The sequence below is a fragment of the Panthera tigris genome, chromosome E1, assembly GCF_018350195.1.
Source record: "Panthera tigris isolate Pti1 chromosome E1, P.tigris_Pti1_mat1.1, whole genome shotgun sequence".
Taxonomy (NCBI): Eukaryota; Metazoa; Chordata; class Mammalia; order Carnivora; family Felidae; genus Panthera; species Panthera tigris.
The window spans coordinates 10,708,517-10,724,551 of NC_056673.1; the positions used below are offsets into that span (position 1 = coordinate 10,708,517).

General features: G+C 52.3%; 1 protein-coding gene and 1 long non-coding RNA gene across 9 annotated transcripts in view; one reads left to right on the forward strand and one right to left on the reverse strand.

Annotated features, from left to right (window-relative positions):
- EPN2 (epsin 2) overlaps nucleotides 1–16,035 on the reverse strand; it is an 86,248-nt gene that overhangs the window by 21,490 nt on the left and 48,723 nt on the right. For 6 of the 8 annotated variants that reach the window (XM_042965493.1, XM_042965489.1, XM_042965491.1 and 3 more), the window contains 2 exons: nucleotides 2,466–2,578; nucleotides 292–384 (listed from right to left, as the gene is read on the reverse strand). In XM_042965493.1, the coding sequence (XP_042821427.1) occupies nucleotides 292–384; nucleotides 2,466–2,578 (206 nt within the window). Of the gene's footprint in view, nucleotides 1–291; nucleotides 385–2,465; nucleotides 2,579–6,103; nucleotides 6,948–7,723; nucleotides 7,846–16,035 lie in introns of those variants that run through there. The other 2 variants (XM_042965495.1, XM_042965494.1) reach the window with 2 other exon arrangements.
- LOC122233425 lies at nucleotides 346–11,118 on the forward strand. Its single transcript, XR_006210962.1, has 3 exons — nucleotides 346–546; nucleotides 8,501–8,987; nucleotides 10,729–11,118. It is a non-coding gene; the product is annotated as an uncharacterized LOC122233425 (long non-coding RNA).

The window sequence follows — 16,035 nt, forward strand, 5'->3', positions numbered from 1 at the left end:
CGTTTACACGGGAGGAAAGGGAGGCCCTGGTCAACAGAAGCCCCTCGCCCATGCCCGTCTCCTCTGGGGCCGGTCTCAGAAGAGCCTTGGGAGTAATGTCTGGGGCGGATGTGTTTTCTAGTACGTCCTCGGCTCACTCATGCTCAGCACGGGCCCGAGGAGTATTTGTTGAGCCAAGGGAGAAAAGAGCACCTTCTGAGAAGGCAGGGTACTCTGCACGCTAGGTTTGGGACATTCCCCCAGCGACTACGGGACCGTCTCAAACGTTTACCTTCCCCGTGAAGCGCTTACCTCTTTCTTTTTGGGAACTTTAACTGTGTCTCTTCGGCTCTCTTCTAGGGCCATCTGTAATCTGAGGTCATCACCCCGCCGGAGGCGCTCTTCCTGTAGAGGACAATGGGACTTGGAGCTGACCGTGACTGTAATAACATCACGGTAGAGAACAAAGCAGCGCTGGCCAGGAACAGGATGCGCAAAACTGTAGTACGCATTATTTCAAAGGAAGATTGGAAAAGGACTCGTGAAACACAGTCTTCTATCCCGAAGGTACAGCCCACAGGGCTCCGCCCCACCTACTTCGTGTGGCTTCCCTGATTTTGGGGTCCCAGCAGGGAGACGGGCGCAGGCACAGCCAAGTGAGGGAAAGGGAACACTTTTTCTCAAAATGAAAATGGCTTTATAACTGTAATTATAGAAGCAACACGTCTCCATATAAAATACAAAAGTCTGACAGCCCAGAAAGGAATTAGAAAAGAGGATGAAAATCACTTATTGCACCTCGCACCGCATATGCTTACAGAAAATGGCTGTATGTTTATTTCTATGATTTCAAACAGAAATGACTCATTATACAGCTGAGCCTCCAACAACATGCGCATTAGGGGCACCAACCCCCGCCCCTGCACAGTCAAAAATCAACATATATATCTGACTCCTCAAAAATTTAACTACTCTACGCACACTCTCTCTCAAAAACAGTAAACTTAAAAAAATTTTAACTACTAATAGCCAACTGTTGACTGGAACATAGTCACTTAATGCATATTCTGTATATGTATCATATGCTGTGTTACTATAATACAGCTAGAGAAGATAAAATGTTATTAAGAAAATAAGAGGCAGTATCTTTACACTATTTATTGGAAAGAATCCACACATAAGTGGACCAGCACAGTCCAAACCTGTGTTGCTCAAAGGTCACCTGTATTTAATTTATATTTATCTTTTTATTAAAAAAATTTTTTTTAATGTTTATTTTTGAGAGAGTGGGGGGTGGGGGGTGCAGAGAGAGAGGGAGACACAGAATCCGAAGTAGGCTCTAGGCTCTGAGCTCCAGGATCCGAAGCAGGGTCCAGCACAGAGCCCAATGCACGGCTTGAACCACAAGCCATGAGATCATGACCTGAGCCGAAGGTGGACGCTTAACCGACTGAGCTACCCAGGAGCCCTTAATTTATATTTATTTAAGGTGAAGTCACCCTATGCGAAAGACTGGGTTGTCCTAGGCTTTTGCATAATAATGAAATAAAAAAATCGTTATATTTCATTTATATTAAATGTGATAAATCACAGAGATGAGTTCTTTACTAAAATGGGCTCCGACTGTCCATCTGTCCCTGTATTCCTACACCTTCTTCCCGGGCTGTCAGTGACAGAGCCAGGCATCCACAGGGACAGATTTAATGGCTGTGTTTTTCCTGCTGTGAACAGAGGGACCGAGCAAAGCTGTCCACTACTGCTGGACTTTAGGTTTCCAGTTACAGCGACACAAGTCAGGCTGGGACAGCCACCGCCGCACTCCCGTCGCACTCCCTAATATCTGTCCCTACACATCACCTCTGGGCGAGACGGAGCCTCGCGCTACCTGACTCAGTCTACCCTCCCTAACCCAAGGTCAGCAGGGACGGACCTCATCACTGGGGCCCACGGGATGGCCGCTCTGAAAGGTCATTTCCATCACGTCTTTCCCTCCTTCTCCGTGTTAAAGTAATGCATGATTATTAGAGAAAAACAGGAACTGAAAAAAATTAAAACTGCACACACTTCCGTCATCTAAACGCAATGAGCACTCTATTACCTGCAGCTCTTCTCGCCTTTTCGGCGCTCAGATGCTTTCGATCCATCTCACCAAACCTCCCTCCCAAGGGGCTAAGCCCCACTGCGCACCCACAGGCCTTTCGCTGAGGGGCTGTGGACGCCCAGAGGCCATGACACTTGCTGTGTGTGCGAAAGTGTTTCTGGGGCGCACTTCCGATCACTCCATCCCTTGGCAACAAGAGGCTTCCCTACCTGGAACAGCACAGGCCCCCCTTCCTGACAGGGGACGGTGGGTGGCAAGAACACGGTCCTGGCACCTCGAAGCCCCATCTCAGGAAACACACCCGAAACACCGAGGGCAGGGCCTGCTCCGCGCCCCGCCCGGCCCCCGCCCCCGCCGCGCAACCCGCCCCTGTCCAGGCACCCACCTGCTCCGCTACCTCTCTGCTCATGGCAAGTGCCAGCTGTAGCTGCAACTCTTCTTCTCCACTTGTCTGGGGCCGGGCCTGCTCCAGCTCAGAGGACACCCTCGGGGAGGTGGCTGCAGGGGAAAGGCAGAGTCACTACCGGCAAGGGACAGGCTCAGGCTCACGATCAACAGCCACCGGGTCGAACCACACCCCGTCCCCACCTCACACCCGCAGGGTCGGCCGTGCACGGAAGGGTTGTGACTATTGCAAGGTTAAAATCTAGTAACATCAAACACAGACTCTCAATTACAGGAGCCACGTGGCCCCAGTCAAGGAAAGAGGCCTTCAGGCGCCAGCCCCATGGTCAGGCCTCGCCAGGATTAGAACCTCAGTCTTCGCTTCCAGGCTGCCCTCCTTCAGAGAGAGAAACTAAGTTGTTTGCTTGTTTGTTGGTTGGTTTGTTTTGAGAAGATGAAAAGTATTGTTCTTGAAAAGCTGGATCAAAGACTGTCACTCAAACAAGCACAGGGCTATCTGTGGACCAAGAACTTCACTTGAGACTCCTCAACATTGAAGAATCTCACTGTGCATCTCATGGGGGTAAAGACCATGGGAAATGAAGCCAAATGTTTCTGCGGCAACCCTGAAAAATTGGGTTTTCTAAGTAAAACGGAGCACCGACTTGGGAAAAAACACATTTTTGCTGTCAGCAGTTAGCTAGTGTAAACACTTGAAAGCAGCTCCTGGAAAGACAGTTCTTACTGAAGGGATGGGATGTGGACTCCTAGCGGATGCACTGAGCCTCCAGGAAAGGAGTCTTGACGCATTCACACACTTAAACCAGGCTGGGCCTCCCCGTATGGAAAACGACACGGCCATCAGATGTTCTGTGCATCGGGGAGTGTAGGGTTCTCCAGAAACAGGGCATAAAGCTTGGGTGCACATGCCCGCCTCTGCCTCTGCCTCGAGAGAAGGTCCACAGCTTCTCCGAAACCCTCAAAGCCGAGCCCCACTGCCTGAAAGGTCTGGAACCACACCCCATCCTCCCCCTGGGCCTTTGTGCGTGCCATGCCCTCCTGGCATGTCCTCGGCAAGTCCTCAGTTCTCGGAGCTCAGCTCCCCTGCCCTGGTCCTCCCGGACTGCCCTCCCGGCTGGGGCTGGGTCAGCCCTCCCCTCTAGTCTGCAGTTTGGTGGATTATGCCAGAAGGTACACTCCTTGAGGAGGGTCCAGGCCTGTCTTCTCACCAGCACATCCATCCTCAAAGGTTGGCAGAGCACCTGGCAAACACCCACTGGATAGATGGATGCGTGGAAGCATGCACAGATGGACAGACGGACAGATGGAGAATTCAATCTCATGGCGGACGGGTAGCTGTTTGAAAATGCTCTAATCGTGTATCAGTTTTCTTCCTTTTTTCATTATGTCCGTTCCAGCAAGCCCCACCATCAGGGCCCACGCACCCAACGCTGCTTCTGCCTAAAACCCCAATGTAAACTTGCTCCTTAGGACCTGCCTCTTCGGGAGAAAGTAAAAGGTCAGGAATGATTCCTGACAGATGAGGTTTCTAGTTGGCTCGCCTCTGGCCACCATGAATAAAAACAGGAAGAAGAGGGCTAGACACAGAGTCACGGACGTGATCACAGAAGAACCAGGCAAGGTTGCAAGGGCAGGAGGCTGCAAAAGGCAATGCTCTGTCACACAATTTTTTAAAAGCGCACAAAACACGCGGCAGTAAGGGTTCGTTTCTGAAGGGAACAATTCTGTGTTGTGAAGCAGTGTGTCTGCTATGATTTACTGTCAACCAGAAGGACAGCCCCCACCCCCCAACAAAAAATAAAGAAATAAAAGGAAAAAGAAACAAATCAGGTTGAATCCCAGCCTAGTAAATCACAGTTGCATTTTCCAAAGTGTTTGTTTTAAAAATAAAGCTAGATGGTAATAAAATGGAACGTCCAGTCCATTTTAATAATCTGATTTATTAATAATATACCAAATAAAAGCATATATATATATATATATATATATATTTTTTTTTTTTTTTTATGGTGGTGGTGCTCTTGTTCCCAAACCTCACCTATGCCAATAACAGGGCTCAGGTTTGGGCTTTCCTGTACTCTAGAAGCAAAGATGTCACCATCCAGACTGCTGGATACAAACGAAGCTGCACGGTTTTGGGGAACGGCTCTGGAAGATTCTGCTCGACTGAATGTGTGTGGCTCTCCCATGCTTAACCACTCAGGCCTGCCTGTTCCCAGCCTCTTTCCGGGAATCTCTGAAGCTTGCTTCACAGAACTCTGTTCATAACAAACAGAGCACACTCGACGTCCTTCATTCACTACCAAATGGAAATGGGGAGTCGATAAAGAAGACCTGTATTCCACCCCACACCCCAAAAAAGCACTAAGCGCTCTGAAAAATGAGCCCCGTCCTGGCAGGGAATGCTGCTACTTGGCCGCACGGCCACAGCGCCCGAGTCAGCCCGGCCAGGGACGAATGGGACGGGGCCCTGAACAGGGACCTTCGAGAGAAATGAGGCCTCCCTTGTCCTCTGAGCCTTTCAGCACATCTGCAAGGCCAGACTGGCTTCCAATGCAAATGTACATGTGAGTGCCTACCACGACTGACTGTTAGAATAACACATAGCCGGCACGTAGGGAAATGGCTTACCACATCAATGTGGAAATTAAAGACAAAGGGTATTCCCCTAAACGCTGTGGTTTTTATGAACGGATGTACAGCTCTCAGTTCTGCAGATGGCAGAATTCACAGCCGCCAGCCCCAAGTATCAGCTGAGCTGCACACAGCGGCCTCCGCTGTGAGGGAGGATTCCAACGGAGACATTCTGCCTTAGTGACAGCATCCCCGCCCCACAAAGGGCCTCTTGTACCCGCGCACGTGACCGTGAACACAGATGTGCTTGTGAGATGAGCCCGGACGGACCCTCCTGACCACCTGAGCCTGGCCCTGCTCGGCGGCTCTGGAGGTCCACGGTTCCCAGAGACCCCTGGAAAACGCAAGTGCCCGAGAGACGCTTTCTCAGCCCGCCACCTTCTGGAGGGACGAACAGGGGCCGTTAGTGGAGGCTGACCACTGATGGAGCATCAAGGGCGCAGCATCATGGCCCTGCTCCCGGGTCCCACCTGGAAGAGTTCAAAGTCCTCGCTCGCTGGGGCCAAGAATTATAAACAGAGCTAGGCCTCGACTTGATCCTCTCGGGCCTATTATGCCGGCTGAGAAAGCCAAGGGGAAAGGCTGAAGAGGAAGCCTATAAAGCCAACTTTTCCTTCAAGATACAGGCTAAGAGGAAGACCAAGAAACACCTCCCACTGCAGGCGGACGAGAGTCTCTGGCAGTCACTCCCCACCCCCCACGGCTCCGGGGGGCACCAGGCCCAGTGTGGGTGCCCATGCCCTGGGCTTCAGGAAGGATCTGGGTTCCCAAATGTGCTCCTAAAGCAAAGGCTGGCAGAGTTTCTAACACAGAGGCTTCGGCTGGCCGGCCTTGGACCATTTTGAAAGCAGAAACCGAAGCAGTCCAGGTAATAGGAAAACAGGAAATCACTTCTCAGGCCATGTCACGATTTTCCTAGAAAGTACTTGAGCATGCCTGCAATCGCATCGATGAAAGGGAAGCCACTGTGGGACACGACCTTACCAGGAAAACAGCTCTGCGTGCCGACCAGCGTGACTTCTGGTAAAACTCTCTGGTACGTGAGCCTCACGCAAGGTGACGGCCTGTCTCCACGTGTCTCCCATTGATGCTGGGCAACACAAGGCACGTCGGACAACCCGGGAAGAATGGAAGGGCACCAGGCCTCAGGGGCCGGAGAAGACCCCATCTGGGTCTGAGCACCGCCCCCACCGTTATAATCCTGTGCCTGTTAGCTGGCAGGGAATCCAGGGTTCAAAATCCTGTCCCCACCACCAACTGGCAGTGAGACCGCGTGCCAACGGCCTGACCTCTCTGGGCTTCTGTATCCACATCTGTGAGATAGAGGCCAGCGGGGCTTGTGGGAAGGGTCAGGAGCGCCCAACACACAGCTGGCTCTCCCGTGAGAATGCGCCCGGCCCCCAGGTCACTGCTCTCTGCTCCACCCCAAGGCCACCAGACTCCCTAGGGGCTGGAGCTGCCTGGCACTCACACGGAAGCCGTAAGTGGGTATCCTGTTGGACCCTGGTCCCTCCCAGGCTTCCAGGGGGGCAGGACTGGGGCCATGGTCCTTTGAGGGAGGAGCTAGGGAACAGCCTTCCAGCTTCCGCCCTCCAGTGACCGGTGCCCCAGGCCAGTGAAGTTCCTCCCTCATCACTGAACTGCAGGCAAGTGCTTACTGGATCTTTCTCAATGTGGTGACATCTTCCTGTGGTTCCACGGGCCACTTCCTGAATCAGCAATGAAACCGAGGCCACCCCCACTCAGTAGCCTGGCCTGAGCTGAGGCTTCTAAACCTGTTCCCCACAGAAGACCCCCCCCCCAAGGGTCTTCCTCTCATCTCCTCACAGGGAGGAGCAAGAAACATTACTTTAGGTCAAATGAGATGAATTATGAGAAAATAAGTTCAGATTACCCCAGGCAACATTAAAACAGAAAAAATATAGATACATGGTTGGAAAAGCCAAAAAAAGTAAAAAAGGGGTGGGGGGGGGACACCTGGGTGGCTCAGTCAGTAAGTAATCATCCGACTTCCGCTCAGGCCATGATCTCACGGCTCATGAGTTCAAGCCCCGCGCCGGGCTCCCTGCTGATAGCTCAGAGCCCGGAACCTGCTTCAGATTCTGTGTCTCCCTCTCTCTCTGCCCCTCCCCCACTCTCTCTCTGTCAAAAGTAAATAAGATATTAAAAAAAATTTTTTTTTTTTTTTTTAAAGTACAAGATGAGAAGAGAAACCAAGTATGACAGTCAGGTCACTCTCAGGGCAAAGCGGGGGGCGGGGGGGGAGGCTGTGACTTCGTGACAGAGGGATAAGCCATAGCGCCCCACACACACACCCGCCATGCTGTGGGCACCCTCTGCCTGTCACATGACATCACCCAGCTCCCATGAAAGTTCGGGCAAAATCTTGGATTTGATTCCAATCTAGACTTGAAATTGATCCCCAGTTCACAGGGCGAGGACTGAGCCAAACACCGCCTAATGCAGTGCAGGGACAGACCCAGACCTAAGGAGTGCTCTAGGGGACAAGTGGCCCAGGCGCTTGGTGTATTCAGGTTAGGGAAAAAAGGGAAATCTGCTGCGATCAGACAGACAGAAGGGACAGGACAATCAGATGCAACATACGGTCCTGGGACGGTCTCAGTTTAGACACATCAGCTGCAAGACACTCTGGGCGCAAGTGACAAAAGCTGAGTGTGGGTGGTACGGGTGCTGCTGTTTTCGGGAGGTGCGGCCAGGGCGCCGTGGCTCACTCTTCAGGAACAGACGCGTACAGAATATTTACGGGTGGAATGTGATGATGCCTGTGACTATTTTTAAACAGTTCATCATAAAAGGAAGTGGGAGCCACGCCTCTCATCCTGCCCCCATTCCGCTCCTCGGAGGAAACAGCTGTTGACATTTTCTTGTGATTCCACCCAGAAAAACGTTTCATGCCTACTCCGCGTGGATGTGCGTGGGTGTGCTTTCCTGGCATTTACGCGCAGGGAAGCACATCCATTCCTGAGGTGTGCGCCTCACCTGGGCCGAGTGTTTTCCACATGAGACGCAGCCCGGCGTGGAGGGCGGGGCTCCGATCTGGGCTCTGCCTGCCACTTCTCAGCAGGTGACCTTGGCCTAGGTCGCTAACCCTCTGGGCCCCCGTTTCTCATCTGCAAAATGGAGACAGAGTCCCTGCCTCCTAGAGTAGTTGTGAGAATTCAGTGAGCTCATCTGTGAAGAGCACTGAGACGCTGAGACCAGGGCCTGGCGTGCGCGGTGCTCGTGTGACTCTTACTAGTATCTCAGCGAAGCCTCAGTCCAACTCGCAGACCCGGGCGGAGGCTGAGAGGTCACCCAGCCGGTGAGAGAGACAAAGTGTGGTCCTTAAGGCCTTGTTCTTGGTTATCACTGTTTCCACAGAGGAGGCAGCTGGGGCCCAGAGAGGCTAAATGGCTTGGTCACGGACACCAGAACTCAAAGCCACACCGCAGGGCCGAATGCCATGCTCGCTCCAGCACCCTGAAGGGGCTCCGGGACTCTGTCTTTACACTCCATGTCTACCATGCCCTGCACCCCTCCAGGTAGAAGCAAAGTCCCCGATCTCCCGGAGCTTGTGTGCCAGTAAGGAATAAAGAAGGCACGGTGGGGCGCCATCGGTTAAGCGTCCCACTCTTGATCTTAGCTCAGGTCTTGATCTCAGGGTTGTGAGTTCAAGCCCAGCATTGGGCTCCCATGGCTCTGCAACAGGCAGGAAGCTTATTTTTGAAAGAAAGGAAGGAAGGGAGGGAGCAGGGGGCGGGGGAATCCCAGGCAGAGGAGAGCTTGCTCTGTGTGTTCAAAGGTCAGGGAAGGCCTTTCTGAGATGCTGGAGCAGAGGCCTGGGTGGTGGAAGGAGGTCAGACAGAGGGTAAGTGGGAGCTTCACTCACTGGGTGGAGGGCACTGGCTGTGAGGCTGGTGAAGGCAGAGGGTGTCCAAAGGGCCACGAGGGAAGAGCCAAGGTGGTTCTTGGGGTCCTTAGAGGGGCTCTGGCATCTAAGTGGAGCCATGATGCAGTGTGACTGGTCCCTGGGAGCAATAGTGGTAGCTTTGCCAGAGGTAAGACGTGGCTGGATTCAGTATTCACTCAACTGAGATTCTATTATACTTGAAGAGGCTCCTGGACCATCCAGCCTGAGGCCACAGGAGAGAATCTGTGGCCCTGGCCAGCCTGGCTGACACCTTGCATCCGAAGCAGTGCTTGCGATCACTCAGAGTGCCTTCTTCTGCCAGGGTGCTGTGGGCAGAACTGGGTCCCTCAAGAAGACACGGGGACGTCCTGACCACCAGCCCCTCAGATCATGACCTTATTTGGAAACAGGGTCACTGCAGATGTAATTAAGGGAAGACGAGGTCATGCTGAAGCAGGGTGGGCACTAAATCCAACATGGCCGGTGTCCTGACAAGACCAAGGGGAAGAGCCCCAGGCACAGACACAGGAAGGGAGGCCACGTAGGACGAGGGGGGACAGGGACTGGAGCGCTTCAGCTGCTGGCCGCCACCAGAAGCTAGGAAGAAGCAAGGAAGGACTCTCCCCTACAGGTTTCAGACGGAGTGTGGGCCTGGCGATGCCTTGATTTTGGACCTGGGGCCTCCTGAAGGACAGACGACCCCTTTCCGTTGTTCTAAGCTGCCTGGGTTGGGGCGCTCGCTTGCAGCAGCTGTGGGAAGCCACCGGGTCAAAGCTTTACCCATGCACAGCTTCAGCGTCTTCCCACCGCCTCCCTGCACACAGCGACATGGGCATCCTCGTCCTGCAGGCAAGGAAGCACCGCCTCCCAGCTCCAGGACGGACTCTTCACTCCCCGGGGCTGCTCACGAGCCCATCTCCTCCCAGGCACCCCAGCTTGCCAGCCTCCACTCAGTTCCTAGAATCTTTCAGCTCCTCCCTGTTTTTGTGCCCATCCCGCTGTTCCGCAAGGGGGAAAGAGAGACCCCCTCAGCCAAAGTGTCAGCTCCAGCGGCACCTTCTCAAGCACGTCTTCCTCGATCAGGCCAGTAGGATGCTCCTCGGGGCAGGCGTCCTTGCTGGCCTGATTCCCGCCACCCCTGGCGCCTAGAGCAGGGCACCTCGTGGCTTTCGTCTGCCCCTTTGTAATCAGTGCTTATACAGCGGCACCGCTGACCTGCGTGCAGTCGGGCCATCTCCTCGAACTGATGTGGCCGAAGACTCCACGGCGGCAGGGGCCACGTCGGCTTCCTGACAGGCACAGAGCAGGAGTTCAAACACCTGTTGGCTCATTTGCAAGTTCAGTTCCCATGTCATTCGCTCCTTACCACCAGCCTCAGCCACTGGTGCTGCCCGCCTCAGTTTGGGACAGGGATAGGGAAGCCGAAGCCCAGGGAGGAAGGGGGCAGAGCCCGAACGGTGGTCCCGGTCCTCCCCCGAAGGGCTGGAGAGTGGGGCGGGGGGAGCAGAGACAAAAGGCAGTCCTTTTGTTTGCACGATTCAGAGCCCACGCTCTGCGTGGAATAAAAGAGCAAGTCTGTGCTGTTCTCTTTGGGCCACAGGTGAAACCTTCTCCATTTCAAGATCACCGGCTTGTGAGGTGTGGTAGGGAGGGCTCATCCACAGCATTAAGCAACGTTTTCTCATTACTGTTTTCCCAGGGGCCCCCATCGTTCCTGCCTCGGCACCCCCGGCTTTGTCCCCGGTGAAAGTCGCTCTCTGGGTGGGGCACGGGAGGTGCCCACAGCTCTCCAGGCAGGACCTCGGGAGGGAGGGACTGGGGCTCGGCAGCCCATCTGGCCCCGTGGAGATGAGTGAACGCTGGCACCCAAACTTGTGAGCAGGCCCAGGGTGAGGCATGAACTTCAGCGGAGATGGAATGTCGTTTAAAATCCAATCATAAGTTTGAATGCAAATAAAGAAGTTAAATGCCTATAGCAGTTTCTTAGAGTAATACTTAGAAACTGGGAACTCACTTCTAAAATGAGTATTCTGGGGGCGCGTGGGTGGCTCAGTCGGTTGAGCATCCAACCCGTGATTTCAGCTCAGGTCGTGACAGCACGGTTCGTGAGTTCGAGCCCCGCTTCAGGCCCTGTGCTGACAGTGTGGAGCCTGCCTGGGATTCTCTTCCTCTCTCTCTGCCCCTCCCCCACTTGCACACACTCGTTCCCAAAATAAACAGACGTTAAAGATAAATAAATAAATGTTTAGAACAAACACATAAAATGAGTATTCTGATAGTAACTTCCATCTGTTAGTAACAATCTTTACAAAAAAATTATAGTACCCCCTTTGGGCTCCGTGGCTATCAACCGAGCACTGTCTCCACAGCTGGGGGCCCGGCAAGGGGACACAACCTGTTTGGAAAGCATCTGCCACGTTTCCGGAGACAGAATGATGTTCACACGCTTCTCCATTAATGCCACTTCTGGGAACTCCACACCGAAGGCCACACTGAACCTAAGGAATCCTTTGAAAAGCAAGTCTTCTGCAAAGAAGTTTACCACAGCATTATTTACACTGGTGAGAAGCTGAAAACAACTCTGATCATAACAATCCACTTATGGCACGCCTCCTTTGTGTAAGGCCGTTTGTGCACAGCATATATTAGCATACGTAATTTACGCCATAATCCAGGAGAGACTACCCTTATCCCTAGTTTACCAATTAAAAGACTTACACTGGCCAGAGTGAAGTAGCCTGCCCAAGGCTTTAAAACTAGCAGCAATCACAGGTCATGATCTCAAGGTTCAGGAGTTGGAATCCCAAATCAGGCTCCGCCCTTGGGATTCACTCTCCCTCCCTCTCTCTGCCCCTCCTGCTTGCTCCCTCTTTCTCAAAATAAATAAAATAAAAAAAAGAAAGACAGAAAGAAACTAAGAGTAACTTTGTGGCGACATGGAAAATGCACATAGAAAGTTAGGTGAAAAGATCAGACCGCTTAACTGTATTATTTCTCGTGGGAATGCAGCCTAAGGAGTCAGCTGAAGGGCAACCCTCTGTAGCCACTGCACAGGGATCCCTGAGGCCTGCGCTGACAGCCCCCCCCCCACCCCCCCGCCCACTAGCTCGCCCCATCACACCACACACAGCATTGGAACAGCTAGATGGCCACGAAGCTCTGAAACCGCCTGCCCAGCCCCCTTCCAGGCCCTATACTAGGTGCCCGCCCCATAGATGTGTCTGCCTCTCCTACACCGGAAGCCCACGAGGGACAAGGCTTCGGCTGCTATATGGGCCCCTCACCACTCAGCGCCGGCCCTGGCCCACGGGACTTACGAAATGAGCAAGCGAACAAACTTAATGCTTTGAAAACTGTGTTCTGCAAATGTCATGTGGTTATGAATGACGCTTGTATACCGGGCTATTATCTGCAGAACACAAAACGCTAGATTTGTCCTGTTTTCGTGGAGCGGTCTTCAGACCTGCGGTCCAGATATGTCAGCACAGCCGCCTTTGGGGGATGTGGGTCTTGATCTGGCCTGCAATTCCTTTCCCGATTAGGAACCTGTTTGCTTTGCCCACAGGAAGATGGTCATAACAAAACCGCACAACCGGGGGGCTCGAAGCCTCCGTGCTCACGGTCCAGGGAGTGGGACCCTGGCACTGAAAATGGCCGGGCTGTCTGGCGTTAGCCAGAAGAGTTAACGCAGGTCCAGCATCGGGCGGGATGAGCGAGGAAGCTCCACCCAGTGGAATGTTGCGTGCAGCTGGTAGAATGTTCACAGGGTGGGAGGAAGGGAGACAGCGCTTCTGTTACTGTTATGAGACAAAACCCAGAGACACAAACTTGCATTTACCATGTATGCACTCGTGGAACAAAAAATGTTGAGAAAAAAGTCCGAAAGGAAATGTACCAACGTGTAAAGGAAGGCTGTGTCTTTCTGTAATAAGATTAGGGGATATTTGTCTTCTTCGTGTTGCACTTTCTACACGAACACGAATGGACACGTTACTTTTATAACGAAATGGCCGCAGGTCCTCAGCTCAGGTCCACCCTGCGCTTACCAGTTCGTACTGGAGAAGTGGGCCACCAGGGATCTGGGCTGAAGGGTGCAGGTTATTCCCCACAGCTGGACTAAGCTGTCGGCAGGAGGAGACTAACTCATTCGGCACCATCAATTTCCAGCTGCTGAAAGTTCTGCCTGCCGACTGTAACTTTCTGAAAGGGCACCACTACTGGGCATCGGCTGGAGAGAGGGGACAACAGAAGGCTTCTGCTGAACAAAAGCTGACCCGGAATGGACCACTGGAGGCGCAGTGCCCGGCCCCGGGCGCACGCTGTGAAGCCTGGGCCCAGCCCACAGGTTCTGACTTCACTGGTCAGACGTGCAGCCCAGGCTTTGGGATGTTTTGGAACATTTAAAAGTTTCTCGGCAGCCGGCCTGAGGGCAAGTGGCTTAGAGAAAAAAAAAAAAAAAAAAAAAAAAAAGGCAGCCAGCAAGACGAGGAACAGCTTTTTATTAATAGACAAAACCCAGCATCTATGAATTACACTGTTGCTAACTAAACTCAACCTTAAAGCACCAAGAAACTGCACAGATATGTAAAGTGTCTCTTTATTTCTGGAAAAGCCTACAAAATATATTTCCAAGAGACTAATGCTTATGCCTGGGGCAGAACACCAAGAGAGATGAGCATAACACAGAAATACCAAGAAAGGATGGATGGACGGGTGGATGGATGGATGGATGGACGGAAGGATGGATAGGAGGAAGGTAGGAAGGAAGGAACAAACGATGGAAGGAAAAGAAAAGAAAAGAAAAGAAAAGAAAAGAAAAGAAAAGAAAGGAAAAGAGAAAGAAGAGAGGAAGGGAGGAAAGGAAAGAGAGAGAAAGGAAGGGAGGGAGGGAGGGAGGGAGGGAGGAAGACAGATTAAGGTTTATTTAGCATCTGTTCATTCAGTAAGTGTTTACTAAACACCTTCCCCCGGGGTCAGGCACTGTGCACTGAGCACAGACCAGGCTTCTGCTCTCAGAGTGTGTTTTAGTGCAGGGAGACAGAAAATGAAATAAATGATAACTCAAATAGTAAAAAGTACTGTGAACACAATAAAAGAGAGGAACATGATATACAGGGGTTATAAGTAAATCATACAGTCTCTTTCGCCATACCAAAAAAAAAAAAAAAATCTATCTTTAGACCTTCCTTCTTATTTTTACTTAAGTTTTAAATGCCCTCTTGAAGTGGACTATTTGAAGCCAGCCACTATGGAACTGGGCAGCCATGACCCAGGCACTGTCACAGCTGTGTAACTGTTGTCGACCTTGACTTAAAGCTCCTTTTCCCTGTTTCATACTCCACTTACTATGAGCTTATAAACAACACTGTTTACCTATACTACAAAGTCTGCTTTAAAGACAAACAGAGGGGTGCCTGGATGGCCCAGTCGGGTAAGCACCTGACTCTTGGTTTTGGCTCAGGTCATGATCTCACAGTTTTGTGGATTTAAGCCCTGCGTCGGGATCTGTGCTGACAGCGTGGAGCCAGCCTGCGATTCTCTCTTCCTCTCTGTGCTCCTGCTGTCTGTCTGTCTGTCTCTCTCTCTCTCTCCAAATAAATAAATTTAAAAAAACATTTTTTTAAAAGACAAACGGACAGATACAAATTTTGTATTCAAAATTCAACTTTCTATGGCACAAGACAACACTGGTCCTTAGCTGATAATCCCCAATCAGCAATTCGGATGGCTGTGTTTCAATGTTACACTCTCTGACAATCACAGGAACTCCTTAAAATCTGGGTCCCCGTTATGTAACAGTTGAAATAGGTACCCCTGCTTTTAAAAGCCATAATAGAAGGGGGCGCCTGGGTGGCTCAGTTGGTTGGGCGTCCAACTTCGGCTCGGGTCCTGATCTCACGGCTCGTGGGTTTGGGACCCGCATTGGGCTCTGTGCTGACAGCTCAGGGCCTGGAGCCTGCTTCAGATTCTGTGTCTCCCTCTCTCTCTGCCCGTCCCTTGCTTACGCTCTGTCTCTCTCTCAAAAATAAATAAACATGAAAAAAAATTTTTTAAAAACCATAAAAGAGGGACACCTGGGTGGTTCAGTAGGTTGAGCGTCTGACTTCGGCTCAGGTCATGATCTTGTGGTTCCTGGGTTTGAGCCCCGCGTCGGGCTCTGTGCTGACAGCTCAGAGCCTGGAGCCTGCTTCGGATTCTGTGTTTCCCTCTCTCTCTGCCCCTCCCCAGCTCACGCTGTGTCTCTCCCTGTCTCTCAAAAATAAATAAATGTTAAAAAAAAAACCCACTTTTTTTTAAACCATAAAAGAAAAAAGCATTACATGGGATGAGCCATACGATCTTATGATTGGAACAAGTGCAGCTGTATGTTCGTTCGTCTACTCGGTGGAACCCCAGATTTACCACTTATGACACAGTGGGTTCCGCTCAGGCCATCTCGGTGTCCTTACTGAGGAGCACCCGCCCACCTCCTCAGGCAGGTCGAAGCGGCAGATGGACCAGTCACGGGGAAAGCAGACGGGTGGGAAGTTCACCCTGCGGCTGTCTCTCGCAACGGCCCGCTCGGGGGACAGCCTCACCCGGCACATTCAGACCCACTTGGGACCCAGCCCCTGTGGCAAGAAGCAGCATCTCCGGGGTCGTGTGTCAGCAACACGGCCGCCCCCGTGGGTCTGCCGACGTTACTGACCAGCCTCCTCTGAGATTCTACCTCCACCTGAAGGGATTAACTCCAGAGCACGCTAAGGCTGCCAGCCTGGCACCGGCCTCTGCCGTGGGGCTTCCTGCCTGCCTGCCTGCCTGCCTGCCTGCCTGCCTGCCTAAGATCAGGGGTCCCGTGACTTACAGGACATATTCGCCCCAGCAAAAGGGAAGTCCCGTGGATCCCATCTCCCACCAGATTCCTAGTCCATCCCTCTTGAAAAACACTCTGCCGCTGAGGGCTGGGACCCCTGAGGGCCGGGAACTTTCTTCACCGGGTGGCTGGCCCTGGCCTCCCCGACACTGG